The 27,967-nt window shown below is 46.8% G+C and overlaps 2 protein-coding genes across 10 annotated transcripts in view; one reads left to right on the top strand and one right to left on the bottom strand.

The window, feature by feature from the left end:
• Positions 1 to 22,529, top strand: part of AKT3 (AKT serine/threonine kinase 3) — a 307,958-nt gene extending 285,429 nt beyond the window's left edge. For all 5 annotated transcript variants that reach the window (XM_058701173.1, XM_058701171.1, XM_058701174.1 and 2 more), the window contains 2 exons: positions 11,806 to 11,908; positions 18,985 to 22,529. In XM_058701173.1, coding sequence (XP_058557156.1) covers positions 11,806 to 11,908; positions 18,985 to 19,070 — 189 coding nt within the window. In that variant the 3' untranslated portion in view covers positions 19,071 to 22,529. The remainder of the gene's footprint in view (positions 1 to 11,805; positions 11,909 to 18,984) is intronic.
• Positions 22,530 to 24,149: 1,620 nt separating this feature from the next.
• The window catches only part of SDCCAG8 (SHH signaling and ciliogenesis regulator SDCCAG8), a 248,601-nt gene continuing 244,783 nt past the window's right edge, over positions 24,150 to 27,967 (bottom strand). For all 5 annotated transcript variants that reach the window (XM_058701165.1, XM_058701166.1, XM_058701167.1 and 2 more), the window contains one exon: positions 24,150 to 24,488. In XM_058701165.1, the coding sequence (XP_058557148.1) occupies positions 24,440 to 24,488 (49 nt within the window). In that variant the 3' untranslated portion in view covers positions 24,150 to 24,439. The remainder of the gene's footprint in view (positions 24,489 to 27,967) is intronic.

A 27,967-nucleotide genomic window follows, 5' to 3' on the forward strand; every position in this document is an offset into this window, starting at 1 on the left:
GAAAGTACATTTGACACAATGTCAACATGTGTTGCATCTGGTTGTCATTTTATATTCTTTCCTTTATGCTCAAGATAGTTCTTTTTCAATTTTGTAAGTCGGGTGGAAGGGAAAGAAACGGAAGCGCCAAGCGCGGTCCTACTCAAGAAAGTGGAGGAGTAAAGAGGGTGCAAGAGCTAAATGGAAAACCGCCCACAGAATGGGTTAGATCTGTTTTTCGCTTTTGTTTTGCTTATGTACCTGGGGGGAGAATGCAGCCAGGGCCCTGAAAGTGGAGCTGTGTAGAAAAAAGTAAGTGTGTGTACCGACAGTAAGACGTACAGTGGGTACATTGTGAGGTGTGAGATTAATAAATACAGGGGCAAGTAAGATATAAGAAAAAAGCAAGATCTGCGAAGCCTCGCCGGCGGGGTTAGTCTTCACGGAAGAGGCGGGGCAGCCGCGTGGTGACAGTCATGGGAAGAAGTGGGAATACTGAGGAAGCAAAGGTGTTCGTAAATGTTTGTCCTGAAGCCAGGGTGGTGGTGTCTGCCTGCGGGCCCTGCCTTTACCGCGGGAGGCCTGGCCTCTTTGAGTGAGAATGTGTGCAGCCCACCCCACGGTAGGCCCCTGAGGAGAGGCGTGCCTTGTATGGGGAGGGGAGGGCACGGAGGGAAGCCTCACTGCTGACAGGGCAGGGGCCCCAGCCAGAAGCTGAGGCAGGAGATTCCAGAAGTTCATGCAGACTGCTGAGGTTTCATTCTTCATTAAGGGAAAATACTGATACAGAATGGTGAAGTGACGACCAAGAGGTTTTCAGGGAAGATTGATTTGGAATCTGTGGCTCATTTTGATTTTACTAAGATCTTCATTTTGATCTGCCTCCTACTTATTACATTTGTACTGACTTTCCAGAGGTTTCCTACAGAAAAGAAGGGAAAACTTGCTTTCTAGAGTGTAACTTAAGTACTTGATAGTTTGTTTTGATCACCTCTTTGATACTCATTTCAGTGAAATGGCAGCTGTTTAAATGAGTAATTTATATGGTACTTAGTGTGAGGAGCAGAGCAAGGCCTGCATGAAGTAAGACCTCTTCTGGAAGGGCCTGTGCAGATTTTCCATATCGATTGTAAGTCTCTGGTTCCCTCAGGAAATGTCCGTGTTCCCTCTTGAACATTACCCTTCATCTCTGTCCAGTTGCGAAGTTAGAACTTTAGTATTTTCTTTTTTTTTTTTTTACATGTTTACCACTTCAAATGCTCTTCATTCTTCTTTTAAAATTAGAAAGTAATCTGTTTTACTGAGCCGTGATTCACCAGTAATGTGTACACGTGAGCGGGTGTTAGTGTACTCGCGGTCATGGTCACCATCGTCTAAATGCAGAGTGAGCACCCGTATCTCTTCATTCCTCTTTGGAGGCCCAGGTTCCTTTCTGGTACATTCCCCCTCAGCCGAAGGAACTTCCCCCATTTCTTGTAGTGCAAGTTGGCTGGCAAGGAATTTGTTTTCTTTTATCTGATGATGTCTTTATTTTGCCTTCACACTCAGGATATTTTCACTGGATATAAAATTGTGACTTGGTAGTTTTGTGAGTGCTTATTCAGTTACCTTTTCCCTTGTAAATTATGTGTCACATCTCACCGGCTGCTTGCAAGGTATTTTCGTTTGTGTGATGGCTTTATAATAAATCAGTCTGACTAGGCCAAGCTACATTTTCCAGAATTCCTTTTGTCGTATGAGACTCTCCTGTGAGATTCGGGGTGCGGGGGGCAGAAGTGAAGCAGCAGGGACTTGTAGCTCCTAATGTTGTTGCTGGTCTGTTTGCTCACCTCGCCTGCCTCTGTTCCCTGTTCCCCTGCAAACCGGTTAGCTTTCCCACTGCTGGGCCAGCGTGTGTGTTGCCATTGCAGGTTCCCAGCTTGCGTGGGACATCTGTGCCAAGGTCAGAGACAGTAAGAAGTGGCGTGGGTTTCAGTCTGTCCTGTGGGCTCCAGTTCCTGCTTCTGGGTTTCGCTGTGTTCTTCTCCCTGCTTTACACGCATCCTCCCCTCCCACCCCCTGCCTACGGATGCCAAGCTCCACATGTCCTTGAACGTGAAGACAGCAGCCTCACAGAGACTGCATGACCAGCTCTCTCCCTCTGGCCCATCCTCCTTCCTTCTCGTCCTCCCTCTTCTTCCTATGTCCCTCTCTGTCCTTCTCTTTCTCCCTCAGTCTTTCTCTCTCTCTCTCTCTCTCTCTCTCTCTCTCTCTCTCACACACACACACACACACACACACGTGTTTCTGCTTCTCTGCTCGAACCCTGACTGACAGACTTCAGATTTCAGATTATAATGTGTGTAGGTGAGGGTTCCTTTATATTTATTCTACATGGAGTTCTCTGAGCTTTCTGAACCTTTCACTAACAGTGGAAGAATTTTAGCCATTATTCCTAGAAATATATATTTTGTTTTACTGTCCCCTCTCCCTTTACAGTTCCAATTACACATACATTTCGCCCTTTGACATTATCCCATTGGTCTTTGAAATTGTGTTCATTTTTTTCTAATTTCTTCCTGTGCTCTGCAGACTGAAAAAATTCTATTGATAAATCTTCCAGGTTACCGACCTTCCTCAAATCTTTAAGTTGCTCTAAGCCCACACAGTGAATTTCTTATTTCAGAGGTCATATTTTTCTGTTTTAGATTTTCCATTTGATTCCCTTTTTTTAATAGTTTCCATTTCTCCATCTCTTTATTCATTAGGAACATATTTTATCATTGAGCATAGTTGTAAAATCTGCTTGAAAATTCACATCTGCCAACAGAGTCCAGGCCTTGTTCACATCCGTCTCCCTGATTGTCTCTTTGTGGTGGGTGTGTCGTCTTCCCCTGTTTCTTTTGATGTGGCGTCAGTCTGGACTATGTCCAGGACACTGTGACTGACACACAGTAGCGCCTCTGAATCCTGTTAGATTACAGCAAAGAATTTTGAGTTTTTGTATTTGTAGGCAGTTTGTCATGGCCGAACTGAAACGGCAACGTCTGTGTCCTCCACAGGGAGCGTCAAAATTTTAGGTTGGCTTATTTAGACTTCCCTGGGGAGCTTGGAGTCTGCCCTGTGCAAGTGCGGTTCGGGAGTCAGCCGGACACGTGGGCGCACTAGACGCAGAACGTGGGGTTCCCCGTCTTTCACTCTCCCCACTTGAAGCTGCTGTGCCCATCTCCAACTCTGTCTTCTCATTATTTAATGAGTTATTTGAGTTTCTGGTCACCTGTCAAGAAATGTTCGTTGGTATCGTAAAGCTTAGCAGATGACGTAGTTAAATAACGTTTGCCAAAGATTTATTAGTTTTGTTAGAAATAAATTCCTCTTTTTCATATTCCCACTTCTCCTGGGTGTGTGCACATTCACATACACACACAGCATAAAACCAGTTTTTTAGGACAACAGAGATTAAATAAACCTACCTAAGCTTAGTTACTCTCTTGAATTGTTTTAAAGAGATAGAGTTAAAGCCTTAGATTATTGTCTATGGCATATCTAAGCATCCAGTAGTGTTAGCGTTTTTTTTTTAAATTGTCCTCCACTTTCTGGTTTTTTTTAATGTTATTTATTTATTTATTTATTTATTTATTTATTTATTTATTTATTTTGAGAAAGAGAGCACATGCCTCAGTGGGAGAGGGGTAGGGAGAGAGGGAGAGAGAGAATCCCAAGCAGGCTCTGTGTTGTCAGTGTAGAGCCCGATGTGGGGCCTGATCCCCCAAACTGTGAGATCCTGGCCTCAGCCAAAACCAAGAGCCAGATGCCCAACCGACTGAGTCTCTCAGGTGCCCCAAAGTGTTGGCAGTTTTTGTTGCTAGTATCTGTGTTCATAGTCTTTTTTGATCCATATCAGAGTGGTGGACATAACCATAGTATTCAAATAGGATGACAATTAGGGTTCCGTAGTCACTGTATCCATTTTTCCTGCAAGTTTCAAGCCCTGCTTTATATTTCTAGAGCGCCTACACTGAAGACAGAAGGAAGAGCACAGAAAGCGTATGGTAACAATTGATTGGTTGCTGGGGAAGGGTAGAGGACACTGACCCTAAGAGACCGTGGTGTCTGTAACTCCCCGGCTGTCATTCCAGCCACACCAGGAGTGGGGACTATGACTTACTATAATAAGTTCAGGGACATGTTTTCTCTCTGTTCTTTCATTTATGCCAAAAACCTACACAGTGCTTTAGAAACATTGCAGATGATAGCATGACTTGGTAACTTGTAACTCTGGTAGAGGAGTAGCGTGGGAGTAGTTAGGGGCTGCAGCATTGCTGCCTCTCTGTGGTCTTGAGGCTGGACAAGTAAATGCACCCTGATGATGCCTTTGCAGTAAACTGCAAGCAAAGTCCAGAAGCCAGCACTGTGATCTTCGTGTTTACATTGTCCGGAACTACGTATCCTGAAAACAGACTAGCTTTCAAAGAAAGAGATGTCCTAGGTTTATCACGTTTGTTGGGAAAATAGGTCAAGTTTGCAGTTCATGACACCGCGGCCATCCATCGAGTAGGTAGCTGAGGTGTAGAGTTGAGTGTTTCTGGACTTGGCCTGTACTTTCGCGTTCCTAAACGAGAGTTTGCAGTTGACACAGGAGTGTTTTGAGAATATGTCCTGAGTGAGGGAGGGAAAATTAAGATGATACTGGTTTAAAGGCAAAAATAAAATGGGATGTGATCATCTGCTAGGACTGCTATGACAAAGTACCACGGGCTGGGTGACTTCATGGAAGTTGGTTTTCCTGAAGTTCTGGGGGCTGGACGTCCAAGATCAGGAGACTGGCAGGGTTGGTTGCTTTCTTCTGAAGCCTCTTGCCTTGGCTTGTGAATGGCCACCTTACCTGCTCATCCTCACGTGGTCTTTCCTCTTCCTGTGCGTGCCTCCGGAGTCTCTGTGTGTGTCCACATTTCCTCTTCCTGCAAGGACGCCTGTCAGGTTGGACTGAGGCCCACACTGACACCTTGTTCTAATGGAGTCATCTCTTGAAAGGCCATCTCTCCCAGCACGGCCCCTGGGGATTAGGACTCCCAACATCTGGATGTGGGGGAGGGGGCACAATTCAGCCCAGAAGAATTAAATATTTGAAATGTGTTCAGTGGTTTAGAGTGAACATCTGCCCTGGAGCTCTGAGGAAAACGCGGCTTGGTGTCCCCAGATTTGTGTGATAGCACCTCTGTTGGGGCCTGTGGTGGTTCTTTGCATGTTCTCTCTCATCCCTTTCCCTATAGGGTTCTCGCTTCCCTGTGTGGATGTTTCTATTTTACTGGGTCCTCTTCTGCTACTGTGTGTGAGTTGAGGGGAGGAAATATGCTCCCAGCACGAATGTCTTGACTTTGACTGACGTCCAGAGAAGCAGTCAAAGGCAAAGGCGTTTTCATGCCGTGTCTCTCCAGGCGCCGCGGTAGAGAGAGCTTGGGATCGGGAGAGGGAGGGTTTGCTGCTCTGGTTGTTACTTGTGTCATCTTCAGCAAGTCATTTTACTAAGTGTGCTTCAATCTCCTCGTTTCTACAAGGGTAGACTGCATGCTCTCTGACAGCTCCCTCCAGCCCCAAGATCGATGTGTTCGTTGACTCGTGCCACTAAGTGGCAAGCGCTATTCTAGGAACTGGGGGTGTGGCATCACTGCAAAACCAAGTCCCAGATGAGACAAGTATGAAACAACTAGCAAGATGGTAGATTTCATCTCAACCATATCAGGAGTCACACTGAGGGCAGATGGTCTAAATGCCACAATTAAAAGAGATTGTCAGGTTGGACAGAAAGCAAGAATCACCTGTATGCTGCCTACAAGAAACCCATCTAAATGTAAATTACAAATAGATAAAGATAAAAGGATGGGAAACCATGTACCATGCTTATACTAATCAAGAACTAGAGTGGCTGTATCAGTATCCCGTGAAGAAGATTTCAAGGCAATGTTATTGGAGATGAGGAGGATTGTTTCATCATGATATAGGGATCAGTTCATCAAGAGGATGTAAAAAACCTTAATTATTTTTGCATCTAATAACAAAACTTAAAATACATAAAACAAAAATTAATAGAACTGAAAGAAAAAACAAGTAAATCCACATTATAGTTGGGCATGTCAATGCCTGTTTTCAAATAATTGATACAAGCAGCAGAGAGAAAAAAATCGTTAGGTTATGAAAGAGTTTAGCAATCCCATCCACCAACTTAATCTAACTGACACAGAACCCCATCCGACAACAGAAGAGTATTCATTCTCCTCAAGATCCCATAGATCGTTTGCCATTGAGCAGAACAACTCTATAAATCTTAAAGGATTCAAATAGTTTTAAAGCATGAAAAGAGAATAAAAACAAATCAAAACAGAGATACGTGGAAAATCCTCAAGTATTTGGAAACTCAGCACAATTTTCAATAATCTGTGGGTCAAACAAAGAAATCAAAAGGGAAATTAGAAAGGATTTTGAACGGACTAAAAATGAAAACAAAGCTTGTTCTGCTGTGGGATAGCTAACATAATACCTCAAGGGAAATTTGTAGCACTGAAGGACTGCGTTTGAAAGGAAGAAAGGTCCAAGATCAGTGACCTTATCTTCCACCTTAAGAAACTAGAAAAAAAGAACAAATTAAACTCCATTACACAGAAGAAAGGAAATTATAAAGATTGGGGCAGCAGTCAGTGAAATAAAAAAAAAAATAAACCAAAAAAAAAAATAAAATCAATGAAAAGAAAACTGGTTCTTTGAGAAGATTAACAAAATTGAGAAATTTCTAACCAAAGTGAACAGAAAAGCAGGAAGACAAGTTATGAATATCATGAATGAGAGGGGTGGCTTCACTATAGACTTTATGGGTATTAAATGGATAACAGGAAATAGTATGAAAATCTTCATGTCCATAAAACCAACAGTTTTGCTGAAATGGACAAATCTCTTGAAAGACACAAATTACCAAGAAGAAATAGATATCATGAATAGCCTTGTACCTGTTAAAGAAATTACATTTGTAGTTAAAATTCTTCCCACAAAAGACTCCCAAACCATTTGGTTTCACCAGTGAATTCTCCCAAACATTTACATGAGGAATAGTATCAATTCTATGCAAATCTTCAATTCTCTGGAGCAATAAGGCAGTATTTCCCAGTTCATTCTAGTAGTTTAGCTTAACCTGATACCAAATGCAGGCAAAGGTAATACAAAAAAAGAAAGCTATAGAACAATTTCCTTAATGAAATTATATACAAAAATACTTAATGTAATTTTAGCAAATCAAATCCAGCAATACATACAAGAATAGCACATCATCACCAAATGGGATTTATACTAGAAATACAGAGTTGGTTTAACATTTAAAAACCAACTACTGAAATTTACCATATTAACAATAACTAAGAAATACACATGGTTATCTCACTGGATGCAGGGGAAAAAAAAGCATTCGAGAAAATCCAACATCCATCTGATTTAAACACAAAGCAAACCAACAAAAATGCTCCCAGTAAACCAGGAACTGGAAACTTCTCTGCCCTCATAAAGGACATCTAAGGAAAACTTATCACTAATATCCTAGTGGGGAAAGACTGAGTGATTTTCACAAAGTGAAGATGTTCACTCTGTTCAACACTGTACTGGAGTTTCTGGCCAGGGCAGGAAAAGAAGTAAAGAAAAAGAAATAAAATGCATTCAGATTGGAAAGAAAGAAGTAAGTCTGTCTTATTCAGGGACGACACTATTACCTATATAGAAAATCAGATGGAATCTATAAAAAAACTACTAAAGTTTAACTCATTAGTTGTTTGATACAAGCTAAATATACAAAAGATTGCACAATACAAAAATAACTAAATGTATACAGCAGCAACGGACAATCCAAAATGGAAATTAATGTCACTTATGACTGCAACAGAAATATGAAGTACTTAGGGATACTTCTGACAAAGATGAAAGCCCTTCATACTGCAAACTAAAAAATATTGTAAGGAAATTAAAGACAACATACAGCAGGGGAGACATCTAATGCATTCATGATTTAGAAGACTCAGTATTTTTAAGATGATAGTTCTCTCAAAATTAATACATGAATTCAACACAATCTTAATCAATATGCTAGCAAGCTGTTTTGTAGAAATTGTTAGGTTCATTCTAAAATTCATCTGGAATGCCAAGGACTTAGAATAGCCAGAACAATTTTGACAAAAAAGAAAGTTGGAAAGCTTACATTGCCCAGCTTCAAGACTTACTAAGTTACAGGAATCAGGACAGTTTGTTCTGGACAGATAACATCTTTATTTGCCCACAGAGAATCTAGAAATCTAGACCCATGCATAACTGGTTAATTGACCTGGAATAGACATGCAAAGATCACTCAGTCCAACAAATTGTGATGGTAAAATGCACATACATACTTTTTTAAAAAAGAATTTGCAGCATATACAAAATTAACTCAAAACAGATCATAGGCCTAAAGGTAGAGCCTTCTAGAAGAATATACAGGAGAAAACCTTTGCAGTGTTAAGTTACACAGAGACTTCGTAGATGAGAGTGGTGTGTGATCCACAAAGAAAAACTGACAAATCAGACAGCATCATTAGGAATGTGTGTTCTTCAGGAGGTACTGTTAAGAGAATGACAGGAAAAGTCACAAACTGGAAGAATATATGCAAATCGTAAATCTGATTAAAGACATACACGCAGATTGTGTGTAAAAAAAAAACAAAACTCTGCATTTCATGACAAAAAGGGGAGTGGGGCAAATATTAAACAGACGCTTCACCAAAGAAGTTACAAATTCATGAAAAATACGATTATTCATTAGGGAAATAAATACATTAAAACCATAGTGAAATACCACCGCACATCCAAATGTCTTTTACTGAAGAGACCAACCGAACCAGTAGTGGCAAGAACATAGTGGAACTTTGATCCACTGGTGGTAGTAACATAACATGAAGCGACCGCTTTGTGAAAACAGTTTGGCAGTTTCTTAAACAGTTAAATGTACATCTAGCATGTGACCCAGCCATTCCACTCTTTGGTATGTGTCCAAAATGAATGAAATCTCATCTCTGTACAAAGACTTGGACCTCAAGAGTCCTAGCAGCTTTATCTGTAATAGCCCCAAACTGGAAGCAACCCAGATGTCCACTGACAGGTGATGGGTAAACAGATGGCGGTACACCTGTATGACGGAACGTCACCCAGCCATGCAGTGGATGAGCTGTTGACACATGAAGTCACATAGACGGACGTCAAAATAATGGTGCTAACTGAAAAAAATCAGAGGAAGGATACATGCTATACGATTCCATTTACATACAAGTCCTGAAAATACAAACAAATCAATCATGGCAGAAAGCGTGTCAGTCATTGCCTGCAGGGACGGAGGAGGGAGAGAGAGCTCACAACGGGCTCGTGAAAAAACAAACGTTTCTCCATCTTGATTTTGGTCATAGTTTCTTGGGTGAGTACACGTGTCAAAACATGTCACTTTGTACACTCCTGATATGTACAGTTTATTGTGTGTCAGTCAGCCCTCACCCTCACGGAGCTTCTGTTTTATTGGGAGAAGGTGTAATGGCAGTGACGGTAAACAAATGTAAGTCTGTTTTGCATGTGTGTGCGTAGGTGTATTGAGTCAGATGCTGAAACACCATTTGGAGGAAAATGAAGCAGTGTGAGGATGGAAGGGGACGGGAGGGCGGCCACCTGGGAGAGGAGGCCAGGTAAGCCTTTGTAGCATTGGGACATCTGAGCAGCGACCAGCTTAAGCCTCCTGTGACCTTTGAAAACTGTTTTCAGATCTCGTTTGAGTGACCATTCTGGCTGTCACCTGAAAGGCTGGCAGCTTTTCTCCCAACTAGAAGGTCAGTCTTTGCCCTCAGAGGGGGGCCGCTGGGAAGGGTGGGCAGAGGTTAGCAAAGCCAATGGCACATGCCCAGAAACCCACCTCTGCCAAGAAGAGTTTCTTGTGGCGAATTTTTGCTTGGAAGGATGTGGAGGAACCATTTTTTGAGCATTTGGAAAATGGTGACTCAACCAGAGCCCCAGTCTCCAGTTGTCTGCAGGTAGAGGCAGTGACCCCTCCTTCTTCAAAGAGGAAAGCCCCAAGTTCTCTGATCCCGATCACCTTTGCTGTTCCCGTGTATGTAAGAACACCCTTGAGTCTGAGAGGAAGAGGGAAGACTTCTGTCAGTGGAGCGAGTGCTCACGTGGCCTGGGGAGCATCACAGAGCAGGGTGCATGTGACAGAGGAGCTTGGCCCAGGTGAGATCAAGCCTGTGGGAAGAAAACCAGGCTGCTGTTCCGAAGCCACTGCCAGTGACGAGTGGAACCTGGATTAGGTCCGTCCCCCCAAAAGTGCTTGCTAATAACCGGGGCTGTGCACTGGGGGCAAAGAGAAGGAATGATAAGAAGAAAAGAGATTAAAAATGCTCTGTTACATGGGCCATAAACAGGTGTGGTTCTTCATTCTGAAAATGTGCTTTTAATTCTGCTCAGCCCCTGGTGTTTTAAAACATAGTCTGTTTAGAGAATAATTTAAAGATTTTTGCCTATTTAACATAAATTTGGTGACAGGAAGAGTGGGAAAATGCACTGAGTTAAAGCCAGTTGTGTGTTTCGTAAAATTTGTATAAAACATATTGATTTCTATCACTCTGTTTCCTGTTTTTCTGTACACACGGGAATTTTATTATAAAAGCAGTGTCTCCTGGGGTGCCTGGGTGGCTCAGTCGGGTAAGCATCTAACTTTGACTCAGGTCATGATCTTGAGGTTTGTGAGTCTGAGCCCCACATCTGGCTCTGTACTGATGGGGCAGAGCCTGCTTTGGATTCTCTCTCTGCCCCTCCCCCATTCCCTCCCCCCCTCCGTCTCTCTCTCTCTCTCAAAATAAATAAAAATAAACCTTAAAAAAATAAAAACAATAAAAGCAGTATCTCGTATTCTGAATGGTACTCGTGAGAGCGTGTACTCTGACTCCAGGTTCCTGGGTCGGGACTCCCTGTGTGAACAAGAAATCTGTAGACTCTCCTGCGAGGCCAGAGCCCTGACAAGCAGGAGTCACACCCCAGCCAGTGGAGGTCACAGAGGCTCGGGCTTCTGTGGCTTCTGTGACCTTCAGCAGCCCCAGGCTTCCCCAGTGCCACACCTGCTGCAGGTCTGAGGCAGAAGAATCCAGCTCTGTCAGTTCCTAGAGTGATCACTCTTGACCCTCTCTTGGGTCACTGTCCCCAACAAGGATCTGATGCGACCTAGGGACGCAACGTTTGCACCTAACTTCAGGGGCTACCAAAACCCCCGTCCCAGGGCAGGGGCAGGAGGTAACGCCCATCTGAAGTAAGCAGGTGTCATCTGTGCCAAGGACAGGGGCAGCACCCGGTGACCTGGAATAACTGTCACTAGGTTGTGTTCTTAATGATACAGCCTGGTGGGCCAGGCGCCAGCGAGAGAACCGAGGGCAGGTCGTGCTTCTGCTGCACTGGGTAGAGCCTGCATGTTGTTACAGGGGTTTACATCTGTATGGTTTGTGTGCATGTTTGTTACTGGGGGGAAACTAGGACTTTTCAGTATCCTCTTTGCACCCTGTTCTTTGGTGTTCATGTGTTCTATTTCGCACAATCCCTCCAATTTTATGCAGAACAACCAAGTACCTCCTGTTCCGTGCTCCCGACTGTTGACTGGGAAGCCGAACGCCACGTCTCCCATACACAGTGACTCAGAGTGTGGTCTCTCTGGCACTGTTCACTTCACTATTTGCTCCCTAATTTTATCCTAGAAATTAATTTTCCTAAATTGCCATCTGTTAACAGGACTCTTGTTCTTTCTTCTTGCAGCTTGTACCTCCTTTTAAGCCTCAAGTAACATCTGAGACAGATACCAGATATTTTGATGAAGAATTTACAGCTCAGACTATTACAATAACACCACCTGAAAAATGTAAGTAAACCTAATAGTTGAAAATGTTTGACTATAATTGAAGAAAACAGCCACTTTAAAAAAAAAATTTTTTTTTAATGTTTATTTTTGAGAGAGAGTATGAGCAGGGGAGGGGCAGACAGAGAGGGAGATACAGAATCTGAAGCAGGATCTAGGCTGAGCTGTCAGCACAGAGCCCTACATGGGGCTCGAATCCATGAGCCATGAGATCATGACCCAAGCTGAAGTTGGATGCTTAACCAGCTCAGCCACCCAGGGGGCCCCTGATATTTTCTTATCGGATATTTTCAAGATCAAATTCCACAGTGACTTACTCCATTCCACTTAAGAATGTGGAGTCCCTGGGGCTCCAACTTTTGATTTTAGCTCAGGTCATGATCTCGCAGTTCCTGAGTTCGAGCCCCGCATTGGGCTTTGTACTGACAGTGAGGAGCCTGCTTGGGATTCCTTTCTCTCTCTCTCTCTCTCTGTCCCTTCCCTGCTTGAGTGCATTCTTTCTGTTTCTCTCATAAAAGAACATGGAGTTCTGAAGTGGAAATACCAAAGACAGTAGCTGAAGTAGCTGAGAGAAACGTTTTTGGGAGCCAGAAAAATTACATAGAGAAAAATTGCAGCCTGAGAATTACAGACTAAATTATAGACAACTTAGCCCTTGCTTACTATTCTAGCGCGCTCTTGCCATCCGCTGAGAGGATTCTGAGGTAGACCCTGCTGTGCGTCCCCAACTGCTCACTCCCAGACCACCCTCAGAATCGTGCTAATTCTAGTTTCCTGCGTTCTTAATAGTTCTAAATTCACTCTAAATGGAATCACCCTGTTTTTATTTAGCTTTGTCTTAAGCACTAATATCTGTAAAGACATAATTTTGTTTGCTAGTAACTTTTTGATACAAGTAAAGTGAATCACACGTGTGTTAAAACTAAACATTCATGCACCACATAAGATCATTCCACAGACCCTAGTATGTGCACACTCTTCGATCAATATCCCAAACACGTGGGCTTTCAAGGAAAGAAAGGTACCAGATAAAACTTCCAGACAAGACACTCTTATGCCGACAAAGGACTGTGTGTCTGTCGTCATTAGCTCAGCAGCGAGGATAAAATTGAGTGTGAGGGGCAGGCTTGAAAAGCCAGATGTCTTCCAGTCACACGTCTCTTGGCTCACAATCCCTTTGTGGTAGTTTTCTCTCCTTCTCTTCCCTTTAGGTCCCTTCCCACTGTTCTTCCCCCCTCTTTCCTTTGCGAAAGGCAGGGTAGCGGAAGTGCTTGTTCACAGCGAGGGTCCGCGAGCGGGAAGGTTGAGGCGCGGTGTTCTTCCAGCAGCGGACGTGGCCACCTGATGGTCTGGGGTTTCCAGCCCCGGGCCCGGGGCCTGACAACAAGGGGCTGTGAACACACCCTGAAGTGAAAAATATAATTACATATGATACGCATAAGTGTGCTTTTCTTTCTTAAGATTTGCTGCAAGTTAAGAACCTCTTAACTTTAATTTTATAAAGGAAGAAATTGCAACCCAAAGAGAAATTGAGCTGCCCGAGTCCCTCAGTCAGTGTCAGCAGCCTTGCTGGGGCCCAGGCCAAGTTGTGAAAGATTAGTATGTTGAAGTGCTTCTCAGGGTATATCCCCAGTGGGACGACGGGCTTCCGTTCTGTCTTGATCTTACAATGGTAAGAGTTGAAGACCATGTTGGACACCCTGTGCGGTCGTGGGCAGGTAGCTCAGGGCCCGCGTGAGCAGAATGGTGGGCACAGGCCGTGGCACCGATTCCGCTGGCCCCAGAGTGGACCGTGGCAGGCAATCCACTCGTCTGAAATGCTGGGCAGCACCAGTGAGGTGGTGGGTGGGCCCGTGAGCACTTTCTGCCATAGAACATTTGCTAGGCCTCATCATTTGGATATGCTGTCACCTGTGATCAGACCACATCCTGCCCTTGCCCACAACCCTCTGGTGGCTCCCTAAATCTGTACTCTAAATCCGACTGATCCCACTGGCTCCCACAGGCCTGTCTGATCCCGGCCTTCTCCTGCTCCATCTTGCCCCCCGTCCCTGCGTTCAGCCACCCCTGGAGCACGCCGTGCCTCACTGTGTTTTACCGTGCCTCAGCACTGGTGTGCTAAGCGTTGTCCTGCCTGCGGTGCTCTTTCCCTCGACGTGTGCATGAACAGCTCTTACTTGTCCTCACATCGCAGCTTAAAGGTCACTTTGTCAGAGAGCCTTCTTTAACCTCCCATCTAAAGAACGGTGCAGCATGTTGGACACCGTCTCCTGCCCCCCTTGATGCTGTACGTTGACGATTGCTGATGGTCTTCCAGTTAATGTGTTTATTCCTTTGTTTACTGTCTATATGTCCAACTAGAAAGCAGTAACCCTGAGAAGAACGACCTGGTTTCTTATTCACTGCTGGCCTCAGCTGCTAGCTGGGCACATGGCCCAGTGTCAGTGCTCAGTAAACATATATTAAATGAATGAACTCTACAGGCAACATAATGGCAATAAATTCATATCTTTCACTCTAAGCGTCAATGGGCTAAACTAGTTCCAATCAAAAGACATAGGATAAGAAAACAAGATCCATCTCTGCTGTTTACAGGAGACCCATTTTAGACCTAAAGACACCTGAAAATAAGGGGATGGAGAACCATCTATCGTGCTAATGGTCGCCAAAAGAAAGCTGGAGTAGCCATACTTATATCAGACAATCTAGATTTTAAAATAAAGACTGTAACAAGAGATGAAGAAGGGCATTATATCATAATTATGTGGTCTGTCCGCCAAGAAAACCTAACAGTTGTAAACATTTATGCTCCAAACGTGGCAGCACCCAAATATATAAATCAATCACAAACATAAAGAAACTCATTGATAATGATACTGTCATAGTAGGGGACTAAATGATGAATAAGCATTATGGTGGGAGGCAGGGTAGGCTCCCGGCCAGAAGGTGGCCAGCTCTTTCCAGAGATCATACTGGATCATACTGATGGCCTCCACCCGCGTCCAGGATTTTGTGCTTCTTCTCGCCGCCCCACGTCATACCCACAGCAACCTAGAAGGTGAGGTCCCAACGTGTCTCTGTGTCAGCCACCACCTCTTCGAGTCCATTTTCTCTAGTAAAGAGAGCTTTGGAATTTGTGGACTCTTTTAAGACAACTAGGTATGTGGTCTTGAAAGTCACAGAAATAGGGACAGTCTGTAAACGCAAAGCCACGAGGACATATTTTGCTTCCAAAGGTGGGAGTCCAGTCCCAGCAAGGATGAGCCTGGTGAGCCTGAAACGCAAGGCAAAGGGAACCGTAAAGGATGAGAAGAGACTGGGGTTGGGGGTGCCCCTGTTCACGTCCTGACTCTGCCACCCTGTCCCTGGAAAGGGGCGGGTGACTCTGCCCTCTGGGAAGGAGGATGCAGGGCTGGCTAATGTCCCCGGGCCCTGACTTTCCCCTGCTGTGTGCCTGAGAAGCCATCTCTTTGGGAAAAGCACCTGAGTTGTGCAGCTTTGAATGGCCATAGCTTTGATTTTATTGAAGTGCCACACAAACCGGTCTGTAGTGTTCTGTGTCCTGTGATGCATGCTTGGAGCGTGGTGACAGGCCCAGTACAGTAAACGCCCAGCAGAAGAGTGGGTATGAATCTGGGAGGACTTTGGGAGGCCAAAATATGATGCAGGGAGTGGAAGGGACCCCACAGACCAGCTCCCGAATCCAGGACTATGAGTAAGTTAAACCTCAGGCTCTGTGGCAGGTGCTGCCCTGGCCATCAGTCCTTTCTTCATACTGACTTGATTTAGAAGCCCTGGCGGTCAAGGCCCAGATGTCTCCAGGATTCAACTTGCAGCCTCACCCCACACTCCAGACTCACATGGCACTGGTCGTGCTGAGAGCGTGTCGTTAACACATCCTCTGTGGCTTGATTTCTAGAACTTAGAAAATGAGGGGGACCCAGCACAATTTCCAGAATATAATCTGAATCCGGCGTCTCAGCTTCTTGGTCAGCAGAACGGAATGTCGTGACAGAGCATTTTGTCACTAACAGCATCCGTGTCATTTTAGACGTGGGGAACGCTGTATCTGCCCAGTGACTCGCTGATTGAAAGGGTATAAAGTGTGTTTCTAGTGTGAGACCGGGGTCAGCAGGAGGCCTACACACTGTAGTACCTTCCAAGGTGGACCTCAGAATCGACCTATGAACGTGTGGCTGTTTCGGGTATCGGAACCCAGAAACCTGAGTCCAGCAGAGTCCTGCGTCTGACTGGGCGTCTGGTTTCCTGACTCTGCAGAGGGAGTGAGGGCCAGCTGAGGCCAGGGGGCGCCTGGTGGAGGGAGGGCCACAGCAGCCAGTCTTTACCTGGATGTCCCCTGGGTGCATCCTGGATTCTCGTGGGAGGCCAAATCAAAGGAGATCTGGTGAAACCCCAAGCTTGATTACATTTCACTTGATCTTTTCTTGCAGCTCTGAGTGGTGGTGCTGGGATGGCCGTGGCCGTCGAGCGGCTAACACGCGGAGGTTTTGTTCCCAAAGCCTCCATGATACATGACAGTTGTCTCCCCACTTGCCACCTTACTTTTATGAGGCAGAATGGAGTTACTTTTTAGAACAAATCAGCAGTTAAACAAAATGTTCCTTCCCTGCAAACAGCTGTGGTCACGTGCCAGATTGTTCTCACTGGTGTTAGTTGAACAGATTTGGGAATGTGTCGTCTTGCATTCTACCCATGAATGGTCCTCTGCCTTCCCTTATACAGGAAAAGAGGATTTCTTTGAGATCTAGTAGCTGGTAATGCCATATAATTATAGTTGTTAAACACTAAGAAAATTGGGTGATGGATTGTTCCTCGGACTGGAGATTCTGATGCGGACTGGGGAGTTGACCTCTGCTGTCTTGTACCAGATAGGTCTCGTGTTTTTAGTGTGGGTCCTGTGTGTGGTCAGCATGGTTCCCTGCGACCCAGCTTTCAGAGCAGAAACCTGTCTGTGGACGGTGTGTTATTGCGTGCTCTGGCTCGGGCAGGCTGCTGTCCCCTCCCTCCACAGCCCCCCACCTGTGCAGATCAGAGGGCTGCCACTGCCTCCCCTGAGCACCTCCTCAGGGAAGGATCAGATACTGGCCCCAGGAGGCAGCTGTCCTGAGGGAATGGGGTCATCAGCATTAGAGAATTTCAAGGTGTGGGGCCCTGGCCTACTCATCTGTGAGACTGAGATTTCTTCGTGTTCAAAAATGTGATTATTACTCAAGCTACGGAACGAAGACTCTTAATTCTCAGCTGACGTGCAGCCTAGAGCAGTAAATGCTCCTCCTCGGAAGGAAGCCCGGCCCCTCCTGTGTGGCTCCCGTGTGGTGTAGGGGCAGCATAGCACAGTCCCCTCTCTGCCCAGCCTCCTGCACGGGCAGTCCAGCCAATCTGCACATTCATGGCGCAGAAAAACACGCAGCCAAACAAAGCTGTTGGTGGGGAAGACTCTTGCCTTGAAATGTGATTCGCGCAGAATGCTCCAAATTTGAACATTAAGCTTTCAGCTGCCTTTTCTCTAGAGTTTTTATACTTTGTGACTCAACAGGCCATCCCCAGCCCCTACCACCTCTTGTGCAGCTAAAAATACTGTGGAAGGTATTTCATCTAAATGATGCATGTGGTTTGCTTGATGCCTAGCAAATATTTGATAATAGGGAGGCAGAGATTTCCCCAAATCACAGGGCTTTCTAGAAATGCTGATGATATGCTTGTCAGCAGCAGGAAAGAAGCCCGTGGAGGTCCATGGTCTACACGGAGCAGGAAGCCACAGATCTTCTCCATGGACTGATTCCCACCTAATCCAGTGATATTTTCCGTTACATTCAAGGCCGAAAATGGTTAGCAACTTGATCCCTTTCTAGAATCTTCTGTATTCAAAATAGAATATTGAGAAGAAGCACAGTGAGGCAAGAGCAGAAACGTTTGCTCTCCAGAGGAATGTGTGTCATCGAGGAGCACAGAGAGTCATCCTTGTGTGACAGGCTGTGATTTCTCCCATGATGTGACATACATGCTCTTAGCCTGGAAAATCCAAGGAATCAGCAATGTACTCCCTGTATGTATTTGAGGAAGTGGGATTATTTTGCTTGAAGCAAAAAAGGTTGGGTGTTTGAAAGCCTCCTCTGGGGCTTTCACTGTGGGCCAGCACGTGACCCCCGCACACTGGGAGAGAGCAGGAGGGGCTTTGCGGTCACCCCTGCACAGACGTGGAACCCCGAGGGTGGCCAGAGCCCGGAGCAGGTGCACAGGGGATGGTGTGGACTGGGGTGACTGAACACATGATGACGTACAAGGAAGAGCCTCCTGCTGGGTGGGACTTCAGTCACCAGAACGGTTATGAGAAGGGCTTGGGTGACCATTTGAGATCCTTCAAATGCCGGAAGGCAGGGAAGATAAGGGCGGCTAATGTGAAAGCAGCTTCCTCTGTGCCTCCGAGTGTCTTTCTGCTGTTGGTTTCCCGAGGAGCTAGTGTTTGGATGCTGACATCTTACCCTCTCTTTACTCTGGTTTAAAGTTGCATTTTAGGGAAATTGGGAATGGTGACTAAAGACAGATATGAGATGTAGAGTAAATAATGAGCCCTGTAAAATTAAGGGCCCATATGAAGCTTTATTTTGTAGTCACACCTAAAGCACCATGAAAAAAAAATACGCACATTTAAAGGCAGTTGGTAGCGGATTCTAGACAAACACGGTGCCTTAGGGTTTGATCCCTGTAATTTTGACACGCGCGGTTTCGTGAAATTGAGGGTTACCGAATCTCGTCTGTTCCTTCTTATTTAAAAAAAAATCTTTCCTTCAATAGTATTTTATTCACAGCATCCTGAGTCTTAAGATGGTCATGTCTTGAAGGAGATGATTTGATGTTATCTCTTTGTGGATGGTGTGTTTGAAAGTGAGATTGTTTGGGGATTAAGTTTAATTAGTCTGTGTTTTGCTGACAAACCCGAGTTTCTAGGAGCTCGTTGCCTCTGTTAATCCTCATGATGCTAGAAGTTCAAACTAAGAAGACCAGAGATGGTGGTGCAAAAGGTAAACGTACGCTAAGTGGCCGCTTTCTGCCCGCAGATGACGAGGACGGCATGGACGGTGTGGACAGCGAGCGGCGGCCACATTTCCCTCAGTTCTCCTACTCGGCCAGCGGCCGGGAATAAGGCCCTCATTCTGCTCCTTCACGGTCATCCTGGATTTTCTTCCTCAAGATGATTCCTGGACACCACACCAGTCGTAGCTCTTACAAAGCAGGAGCGCCTCCAGACACCCCAGCCCACGCACACCCCCACGAGAACACACCTGTACGCAAACACACCTGTTTGTTTTTGCATGAAATTGTATCTCCGTCTACGGTCTCATGCTGCTGCTGCTACTGTCTTACTGTCCTATAAGCAACTTTAAGAGGTAATTTTACAGTCTTTGGAAGTCACGAGCCCGCCATTGTTCACTTGTGCACAGTTGTCATCTTTTGATCTTTTGGTTTTTGTTTTTCCCTAACAGTGAAGGCTAAATGAGATACACTGAGTCTAGGTACATTTTTTAACTTTCTAGAAGATAAATCAAAAACTAATTAGACTAAGAAGATTTAGCGTATAATTCAGAGTAAGCGATTGCGGCAGGGTGGTGATGTGCATATGCGGGTTGTAGGAGAGCCTATCAGATCAGTGCACAGAGTGGGGAACTCGCACGCAGACCTGGCTGGAGTCCATAGGGAAGCATCCGAGAGAAGGCCTGACCAACCGTTGAGCTAGCTCAATAGACACACACTTAATCCCTGTCGGACGCTGCCGAGGAAGCCTGCCACCCCACCCGGACGTCCAGACCTCACTGGCGGCTGGCGGCAGACGAACACTGTCCTTCCGGGGAAGGAGGCATATGCACAGCAGAGGCAGGTCACTTAAAGGGGCTATGAAACCATTTGCACCAGAGAGCATTTTTCTTTTTTCCCTGTGCTTGGAAACCTTTTTCCCTTCTTGATATTTATCACCTCTGATGGCTGAAGAATGTAGACAGGTATAATGACCCTGCTTTTCACCAAAATTTGTACACCGAGGTAAACAGGTGTTTGCCTTATTTGTTTTAAGTTTTTACTTTGAGTTCTACGTGAATTCGCTTTTTCTCGGATGTTAAATCTTTGAATGTCCTTTTATGATTTTGTTTATATTGCAGTAGTATTTATTTCTTAGTGAAGAAAACTGTGTGTCATGTTAGCAAATGCAGCGCCAACTTACATGAAATAGACTCACTGCAGTTTATTTGGACCCGTGTGCAAGGATGTACACGCCAATGAGAGGCATGCACTTTTTCTCCTATGTGACAAAATCGGACGAGGCTCTGAAATTGTACATCTTGGTTAGAATTTGGCTTTGGGAGAAGAGATGCTGTCATTTAACCCCTTGGTGCTGAAAGTGAGAAAAATCCCCAACTCTCCAAGCCGAGGGGTTAATGAGACAGAAGGATGTCGGTGTTGCTCATTCGAGGATGGAAAGGCTCTGACGCCTGGCGACGTAACGCGGGGGAGGAAACCGAGACCCGCGTGACCGTGAGAAACCAACTTGACTTGGCAAAAGGAACGCATCTCGAGTATTTACAAAGTAGGCAGTAAGGGGTGAGAACCTGGTGTGTTTATTCCGCTCATGGTACATTTATCACTGAATTAAGCCATCAGGGAAAACACAAAACAACACAAAAAAAGAACACCTCCAACTTTTCTTTTTCTGTATATACTCATGTCCCCCAATTCCAACATTTCTCACTGAGAGGGGACATGTATGCAAACCTCATCTTTCTCCTTCATTAATGATGATCTTCAGATTAAACCCTTTGGTGCTAGGAGCTGACATTTTCCAAAGCAGCCTATGAAGTCCAGGGGCTGGGGGCCCTGTTGCGGAAGCTGGCAGCCGGCCCCACGGAGCGTTCGTGGGGATGGATCGGTCACGTGATCTGACAGCTCCCCGTGGAAGACTGCGGCATGACGTGCTGTCACTGTCGAGATGCGTTGTGCGCAAGAGCGAGTGACTTTCTGAGTAGGATGAATCATATTCATACGCAGATGTCTTAGCCTCGTGACGCTGGAAGTGTGGTCTGTACAGGAGACGCCACTGCTGGCGGTGGGCGGGCCACTGGGGCTGAGGGGGTTAAAGGGCATTTTACTAAGGCAGCTAAGACATATTCAGACATAGGTTTTATCCTAATTTTTCATATTTCTACCTGAGTGAAGTTCATCCTCAGCATCGAGTAGGAAGTTACAGGAAATGGTAGTTCATTCCTTCTGACACATGTAGCTTCACTTTTTTGTTTTTTCTTCCCTTGGAATTATGTTGAATGTTTCACTTTGACTAGAAAGTAGACTAGGAGGTATGTCCTGTAAGTTGTCTCGCATCCATTATATACAAGAGGAACAGGGAGAGGCAGAGAAGGCGGCTGAGGCTGGCCGAGGTTTGTGCGGAGCGTCCATCCCTTTCGAGGAAAAGGGGGGGGCCCGTACACTAAGCACTTCGATAGCTCCCCCCCCCCCCCAAACCTTAAGGTGATTTCCATGACCCTGGCCAAGGACACTTCCTAAAGGTTAAGGACCGCGTGGACGGTGCCCCGGGCTGGCCAAGCCTCCCAGCCAGCTCTCCAGGCTCAGTCACTCTCGGCCTCGAGATCCGTCAGAGGCACCGAGGTGTTTCCAGACTTCCCCCTCCCCCGCTCTCACCCCCAGGTCTCAATCAGCTGGCGCCGAGGACCGACAGGTGACACGTGTGTGTAGAGGGAGATTTCTGGAGATTTCTGCACCTGCCCTCGAGGCTGCCCGTGGCTGTGGCATGGGCCGCCGGCAGATGGCAAGGCCTGAAACCCGGGATCGTTCTATCAGAGTTCGGTTCAGACTTTGTGGACTCCACCCCATACTAACTCTTGTGAAGTCTGCCCTCTTGTCTCAGTGCAGCCACCTGGAAGGAAGTTGGCCATTTCTGCTTGGATTTCTGGCAGGTTGCTCACAGCTTTGCTTTCTACACTAATTACATAGCATTATTCCAGTATTTTCCATTTTCCCGTACCTGATTTCCGGCTTCTTAAAGCTGACTGTTCTTGCAGGGGCCCCTTGCTTCTCCTAGAGTACAAAGGTAAGGGCCTCCCTTACTAACTGCAGGGTCTCTGTATTACACCTCAACGTACACACTTTGCTGCTACTGTTTGTACTGTCTACAGTAGAATTTCCTTATCTTGCTCCTGGTAGTGCATTACAGGCAAGCATGAAATGTAAAGTATTTATTTAAATAAAAAGAAAACCTCTAAATTGGTAATTGAATTACCTCCCTGTAGCTTTATAGTTTGTGACATTTCTTGACCTTGCTAGTTCTTTCATTAGATCCGCGCAAGATCTAGTCATCTGGTTAAGGATTTTAAGCAGACGCAACTATGAACCCAAGAAACTGTATTACTCTTACTGTTGGTCATACTAAAACTAAAACTGTTCATTTCCTTAAGTATATGACCCACAAGGATGTGAAATAACTACAAGAAACTGTTTTTGTACACTGTACATCCTTAGTATTTTTACACGTATATGATAGGGATGCACATTATTTTCCTTCGTACAGACAGCTTAAATAAAGCACTATGTCAATCTGCTACTTCTCTGTTTATTGTTGTTGGACGTGGTTCTGTAATCTCAGAAAATCTTTTCTGGAAAACAAAGAGATTTTTAATAGCTCCAGCTGGTATTAACCTACCCTACATAAAATGTGACAGGAAAATACAGCAGTTTCTTGTAGCCCCGAACGCACACACAGGATTATGTTGTTACTTCGGTGACGTGGCAGTAGTGTGGTCGAGCAGACTCGAAGGGCCGCTTCCGAAGGGGAGACGCCGACCGCGCCGCAGTGGGTTCGGGGCAGGTCTCCCATGAAGTCAGGGATGGACCGGGTCTCCTTGGAAATGTGTTCAGTCAGGACCTAACAGTCTTCACAGCAGATGGTCTGGACCCGGAACTCTCTTGAGGAGCGTCGCTCGTCGGTGACGTCTTCCTGAGAATGCGGAACGCGTTGCTCCGCACGCTTCCCTTCTGAGAGCGTGTGTCGGCAGGTTAACCACCTCTGTCGTGGCCGCTAGACGGGTAGGGCGGTTGTACCACAGTCTGATTACCTGGAAGCATTTTGGATGGGGCCTTTTTCCGATTTTACCTCATACGCCTGCTATCGTAGAAACTTGGCTTGGCTTCTGGGACTAAGTAGAGGAACGGCTTTGGGACCAAAGTGAGTCAGGCATGCATGTGTGTGTCACACAGCCAAACCTGAGGGCAGGCTTCCACGTGCTCTTCTCAAAACCACTGGGATTGACACATCCAGGAGGCTAAAATAAAGCGACCTCTTACAATTCTTTAAAGGTGCTATTTTTAGAATTGTGTCATTTATTTACTGTAGTCCTAACACAGAATTAGGGACAATTAACATACCTTCTGCGACACCCTTTATGTCTAGCACATTTGAGGAGATCGAAAACTGGATCCAAGTAGACGTTCTGCTCTTTCAGGCTTGAACTCGTCCGTGCTCGAGAGACTTTTGAACGGTCTTTGCGTGTGTATCGTTTCCCCACCTCCAACGCTGAACGCCCCCCCCGCCCCCATCCGTCCTGAGAGGCACGGGTGGGGGACGCTGAGGGCGAGGGCGAGGGTGCTGGGTTGCCAGCCGGGAGAGTGGCCTGAGGTCAGGGCCCTGTCCTGCCTGCAGCCTGTGGTGTATCCTTGTCCTCCTCAGAGACAACCCAGCATCTTCAGCGCCCATTTTTATTACTTTCCAGCATTTGAGGGCTCACCTGTGTATCGTAGAAATACTATTTGAAGCTAAAACAGTGATCTGTTTACAGACGTCTGATAGAACTCCAAGTCAATTGTGTCACTTCAGGAAGTACATTTTCAGGCTCCTCTCAAACCGCACACTGAAGAAGAAACCCAAACCGCCAAGCCGAAGACGCGTTCTTGTCTGTTCTTGTTGTTGACGGAGCGGACAGGAGAACAGCGCTTCCTGGCGTCTCCTGACTGCGCACAGATTAGCAGGATGGTAAACGATGGAGCCTTACGAGATGTTGATTCAGAGCGTTAAGAAGCGGAAGGACGGTGTCTAGCTCATGAGGAGGGAGAGAAACATGAGTGGCAGGAAGAAAGTCTGGTCCTTAATGCCCTTTGGCCTAGTTAAAATATGTGCCTTTTTGGTGTGTTTCGTTCATCACTACAAGGTAAAAAGGAAACGCTTCAATTCAGGTCTTTAAAAAAGTTCATTTATTGAAATTCACATGTGTAACAGGATACAAATGAGCAGATTTATCAGAACACAGTTAACTTCAAGCCATTTCTGCAAACATAACTGCAGGAGGTCTCCTGGTCCGGCGCGGGGCCTGGTTACACGGGCACTGCTGGGCAGTAGACGCGGCTGACCTGGCCGCCTGCTGCCGTCCGGGGCGCCGGCCACCGGGAAGGTCGTGGTGCTCTGTGGCATCTCACGAACAAATCAGATGAATGTAAATATCTCTTTGTAAACCATTTACTTCACTCTGTTTCATCCAGGTCAGCAATCAGATTGTGGCATGCTGGGTAACTGGAAAAAAAAATGATAATAAAAAGTAAGTTTAAATAGATCACGTTCTTCACTGTGATTTGTCTTCTCGCTGGTGCAGGTGCCTCTTCTAAGGAGGAAGACATTCTTTTGCTAAAAATAGAGAAATTGTACATGACCAACTGCACGAAAATCTTGTTACTCCCCCTGACCTTGGATCACAGCCCCTGTCAGACAGGAACTGAAGGGAACCCATTTTGTTTTACGGCCTTAAATCTGAACACATCTGTACTGCAGGCATCTGTCTTGGGAGTAAGGCAGTCTGATGACGGGACGTGGCTGGAGGGCCACCACTTCTCTGCCCAGGAAAGGAGACCCTGATTCATGCCAGAATCTGTTTACTGAGAACTGCCCAGACATTACAGCTGGTAAAGCAGAACAAAAAACAGGATGTAGGCCGAGTGTCCCTAAGAAATTCCTAGTGAAATCAAAACGAGCTAAAACCTCCAAATTTCCAGCTGCAGACAATTTATTATCACGCACACACCCACTTTTTCCCCCGTGGAAACCACCTCCCACGCACTGGAAGAGGGAATTCGGTGTATCTGGCCTTAGTTTTGAGCAGGAATAAATGTTTCAAAGCTAGCTCCTGAAAATCGGGTTGAGGGAGGCACAAGTTAGGGATGCGGAGAAGCCTCTCGTCTGCCCTGGCCGGCAACGGGGCCGCTCAGGTTAGCGTAAACCATGTCCAGAAGTGGTGCCAGAAACCGCTGCAGATGGTCCTGCTCCACAGAACAGGGCACACCCACCCTGCACCACGTGGGAAGATGAGTAAGGCAGTCCTTGACCTCGAGGAGTGAGGTCCCTCGGAGGGCAGGCAGTCTGGTCTGCGTGGCTGGAAACCACCTTCCAGAAAGACAGACCCGTGGGCCTCGGGTTCTGCACGCCCTCTGCACTCTCAGATTTCCTGAGCTAGAATCAGGGTGGGGGGCTCCTGGGAACCCAGTTTCGGTCACAATTACTCAAGGGTTTCCGAGACAGGACGGTGAGTGAAAGACCAGAATTCACGCATGAGAACTAGGAAAATCCGCCTGTCGTCTCTTTCAAAAAACGCAAAAAGGTAACGTGTACGTGTCAGGTAGGTTTCTCAGCGTGTGTGACACTGATGATGCCTTTCCAGGGAGCAAGTCTGTGAGGAGACGGGGAATTAGGATGTCACATGTGCGGCCCACCGGGCTCTGTACACGGGGCGGGGGCCGCGGCATGGTGAGGAAGCACTCAGTGTGTGTGTGCAGCCCTGGGTGGGGGGCTGGGGCTCAGGGGCCCTCTTCCTTAGGGCCCCGGGGGGCTCCTGGGCTCTCCAGAGCAGGCCAGCAGGAGTCCACTGCCCCCAGAGCCCTTGCAGAAAGGGCTCCTTTCCACCCCCAGCGACACACTCAGCCCGGGGGCTGCCACCCACTCAGTGGACCATCACGTGGGGTCTCCATCCAGACCTGATGCTGTCCAGTCTGGACGGAGCTGACCTGGTGTGGCACCACCCAGGGACTGCAGGCTGCGGGCCGGGTGCTTCCTAACTTCAGAGACTCCAGGAACGTCTCAGTGCAAGGATAAGCAGAAACCACGACAGGCATATCGCAAATGGAGCGGAACTTGGGGTAGAAGACACACGCCCACGACTCGCACGGTAGAGTAGTGGTTAAGACCTGAAGTAGAAAGGAAAGGTGTCGCGGGAATTTTTTTAAACCAAGCTCCAGGAAACCGGCACCTCTCGTTATGAGTCTTCCTAGTGCCTGTGCCCCAGGCCCATCTAGTAACTTCCTGCCCGACTTGTCCCCTCTTGGCACTCGGGCCTCTGCCTGGGAACCGGCCACCATGGCCCCGTGGGGCCCTGTCGGAGCAGATGTGAGGTCCCCGACGTGAACGGTCTCTCTCCCTGGAGCAAATCGCCTGTCACTATTTCTTCGCTGGTTTGGTATTTTATTTGGTCCTGATGCAAAGCCTGTCCTGACTTTCCCATTATGGTGCTTGCCTTTCACTCTCCATCCCCAGTGCCCACGGCTGCCCTGCCCATGGCAAGCATTCAGTAAATATAGAATGACTAATTCAGCCGATGACATCACCACTCGGTCTCTAATTCCCCACTCAAGTGTCACCCTCAGTTTGCTGGATCTTCAGTAAAGAACAGTTCTCGGTACCTCCCCCATCCTGCCATGTCCAGAGACCGAGAAGCATTAGTTACTGCCCAAATCCTGCTCGTCTGCCATCACCTCTTAGGGAGATTAGCCTTGCTGACTTCCAGAAAGCTGGGTCCGTGGTCCTTACCACCACGATCCGGGCCTGGCTGTAAGGGACAATGAGGATGCACATGCCCGTGGGACATTAGCTGGCTCCAACTGTGGCTTGAGCCCTCGGCCACCTTCTCCCAGACCTCTGCCTCTCAACTTGTCACCAAGGCCCCTTGCCGTGGCATGCCTGGGCGGTGTGGCCACATCGGCCGTGTCCATGGCTGCCCTCCAAGACAGAGGAAGGCCCACAGGGTACCCTGGCACCTGCTCTTCTAGAACACTGTCCACAGATGACATAAACGCTCCCCCCTCCCCCATCTACATGCCTGCTACTGCTAGCCCATTTCCTTTGTTCTCATTTTAAATCCTACGAGAGCCTTCTCTCCATAAACCCTGACCTTTGTGTTTATTTCTGAAGTTTTGACTTTAAAAAATGAGTCTCTCTCTGGGTGACTTGAATTGTTCCCCAGGCAACCACGCCGGGGGGTTGAGCAGAGCCTTTTCTGCCGCCTTGTTCCCAAGCCTGTGACCCGGAAGCACACAGCCCACCTCATCCCGGCTCACAGAACATGCCTGCTCAGCCTCAGCCCGACCCAAGTTTCCCTCTGCATCCCTTCTCTGTGGACTCCACCTCTCACTAGTGCCCCCCCACCGGCCTCACTCATTTTCACATTCTCTGTGTCAGTGTGGCCAAGTCAAAAAACGGTCCTGTTTGGGGAGCCTGGGTGGCTCAGTCGGGGAAGTGTCCGACTTGGGTTCAGGTCGTGATCTGACGGTTTGTGAGTTCGAGCCCCGCATCTGACTGCAAAGCCAACTTCAGACCCTCTGTCCCTCTTTCTTTGCCCGCCCCTGCTCTCTCTCAAAAATAAACATTAAAAAAAAAAAAAAAAAAGTCCTGTTCCTTGTGCCTCTGGCAAGAAAGCATCTATTTTTAGCCAGAGAGAGGAGAGTCCCTTCCCCACCTCTAGCTGGGGGCATTTTAGAGCCTTGTCCTGAGGTCCAGAGAAGCCACCAGTACCTACTGCTGGAGAGCCAGGGCCTCACTGCAGGCTCTGCCCCGGGAGAGTCGGATGGACACCCACCCCCTCCATGCAGCCTGCGGCCCAGGGCCTGAATACCACTTTCTCGAGAAGTTTTTTCCCTGCCTTTCACTTCCCAGTTCCGTGCACTTCATCTCCCTGGGCCTGATTTTTCTGTCTGGACAGAAAGGATGCCAAATGATTGATCTAGTGGCCC

The sequence above is a fragment of the Neofelis nebulosa genome, chromosome 15 (genome assembly GCF_028018385.1).
Source record: "Neofelis nebulosa isolate mNeoNeb1 chromosome 15, mNeoNeb1.pri, whole genome shotgun sequence".
NCBI classification, from domain to species: domain Eukaryota; kingdom Metazoa; phylum Chordata; class Mammalia; order Carnivora; family Felidae; genus Neofelis; species Neofelis nebulosa.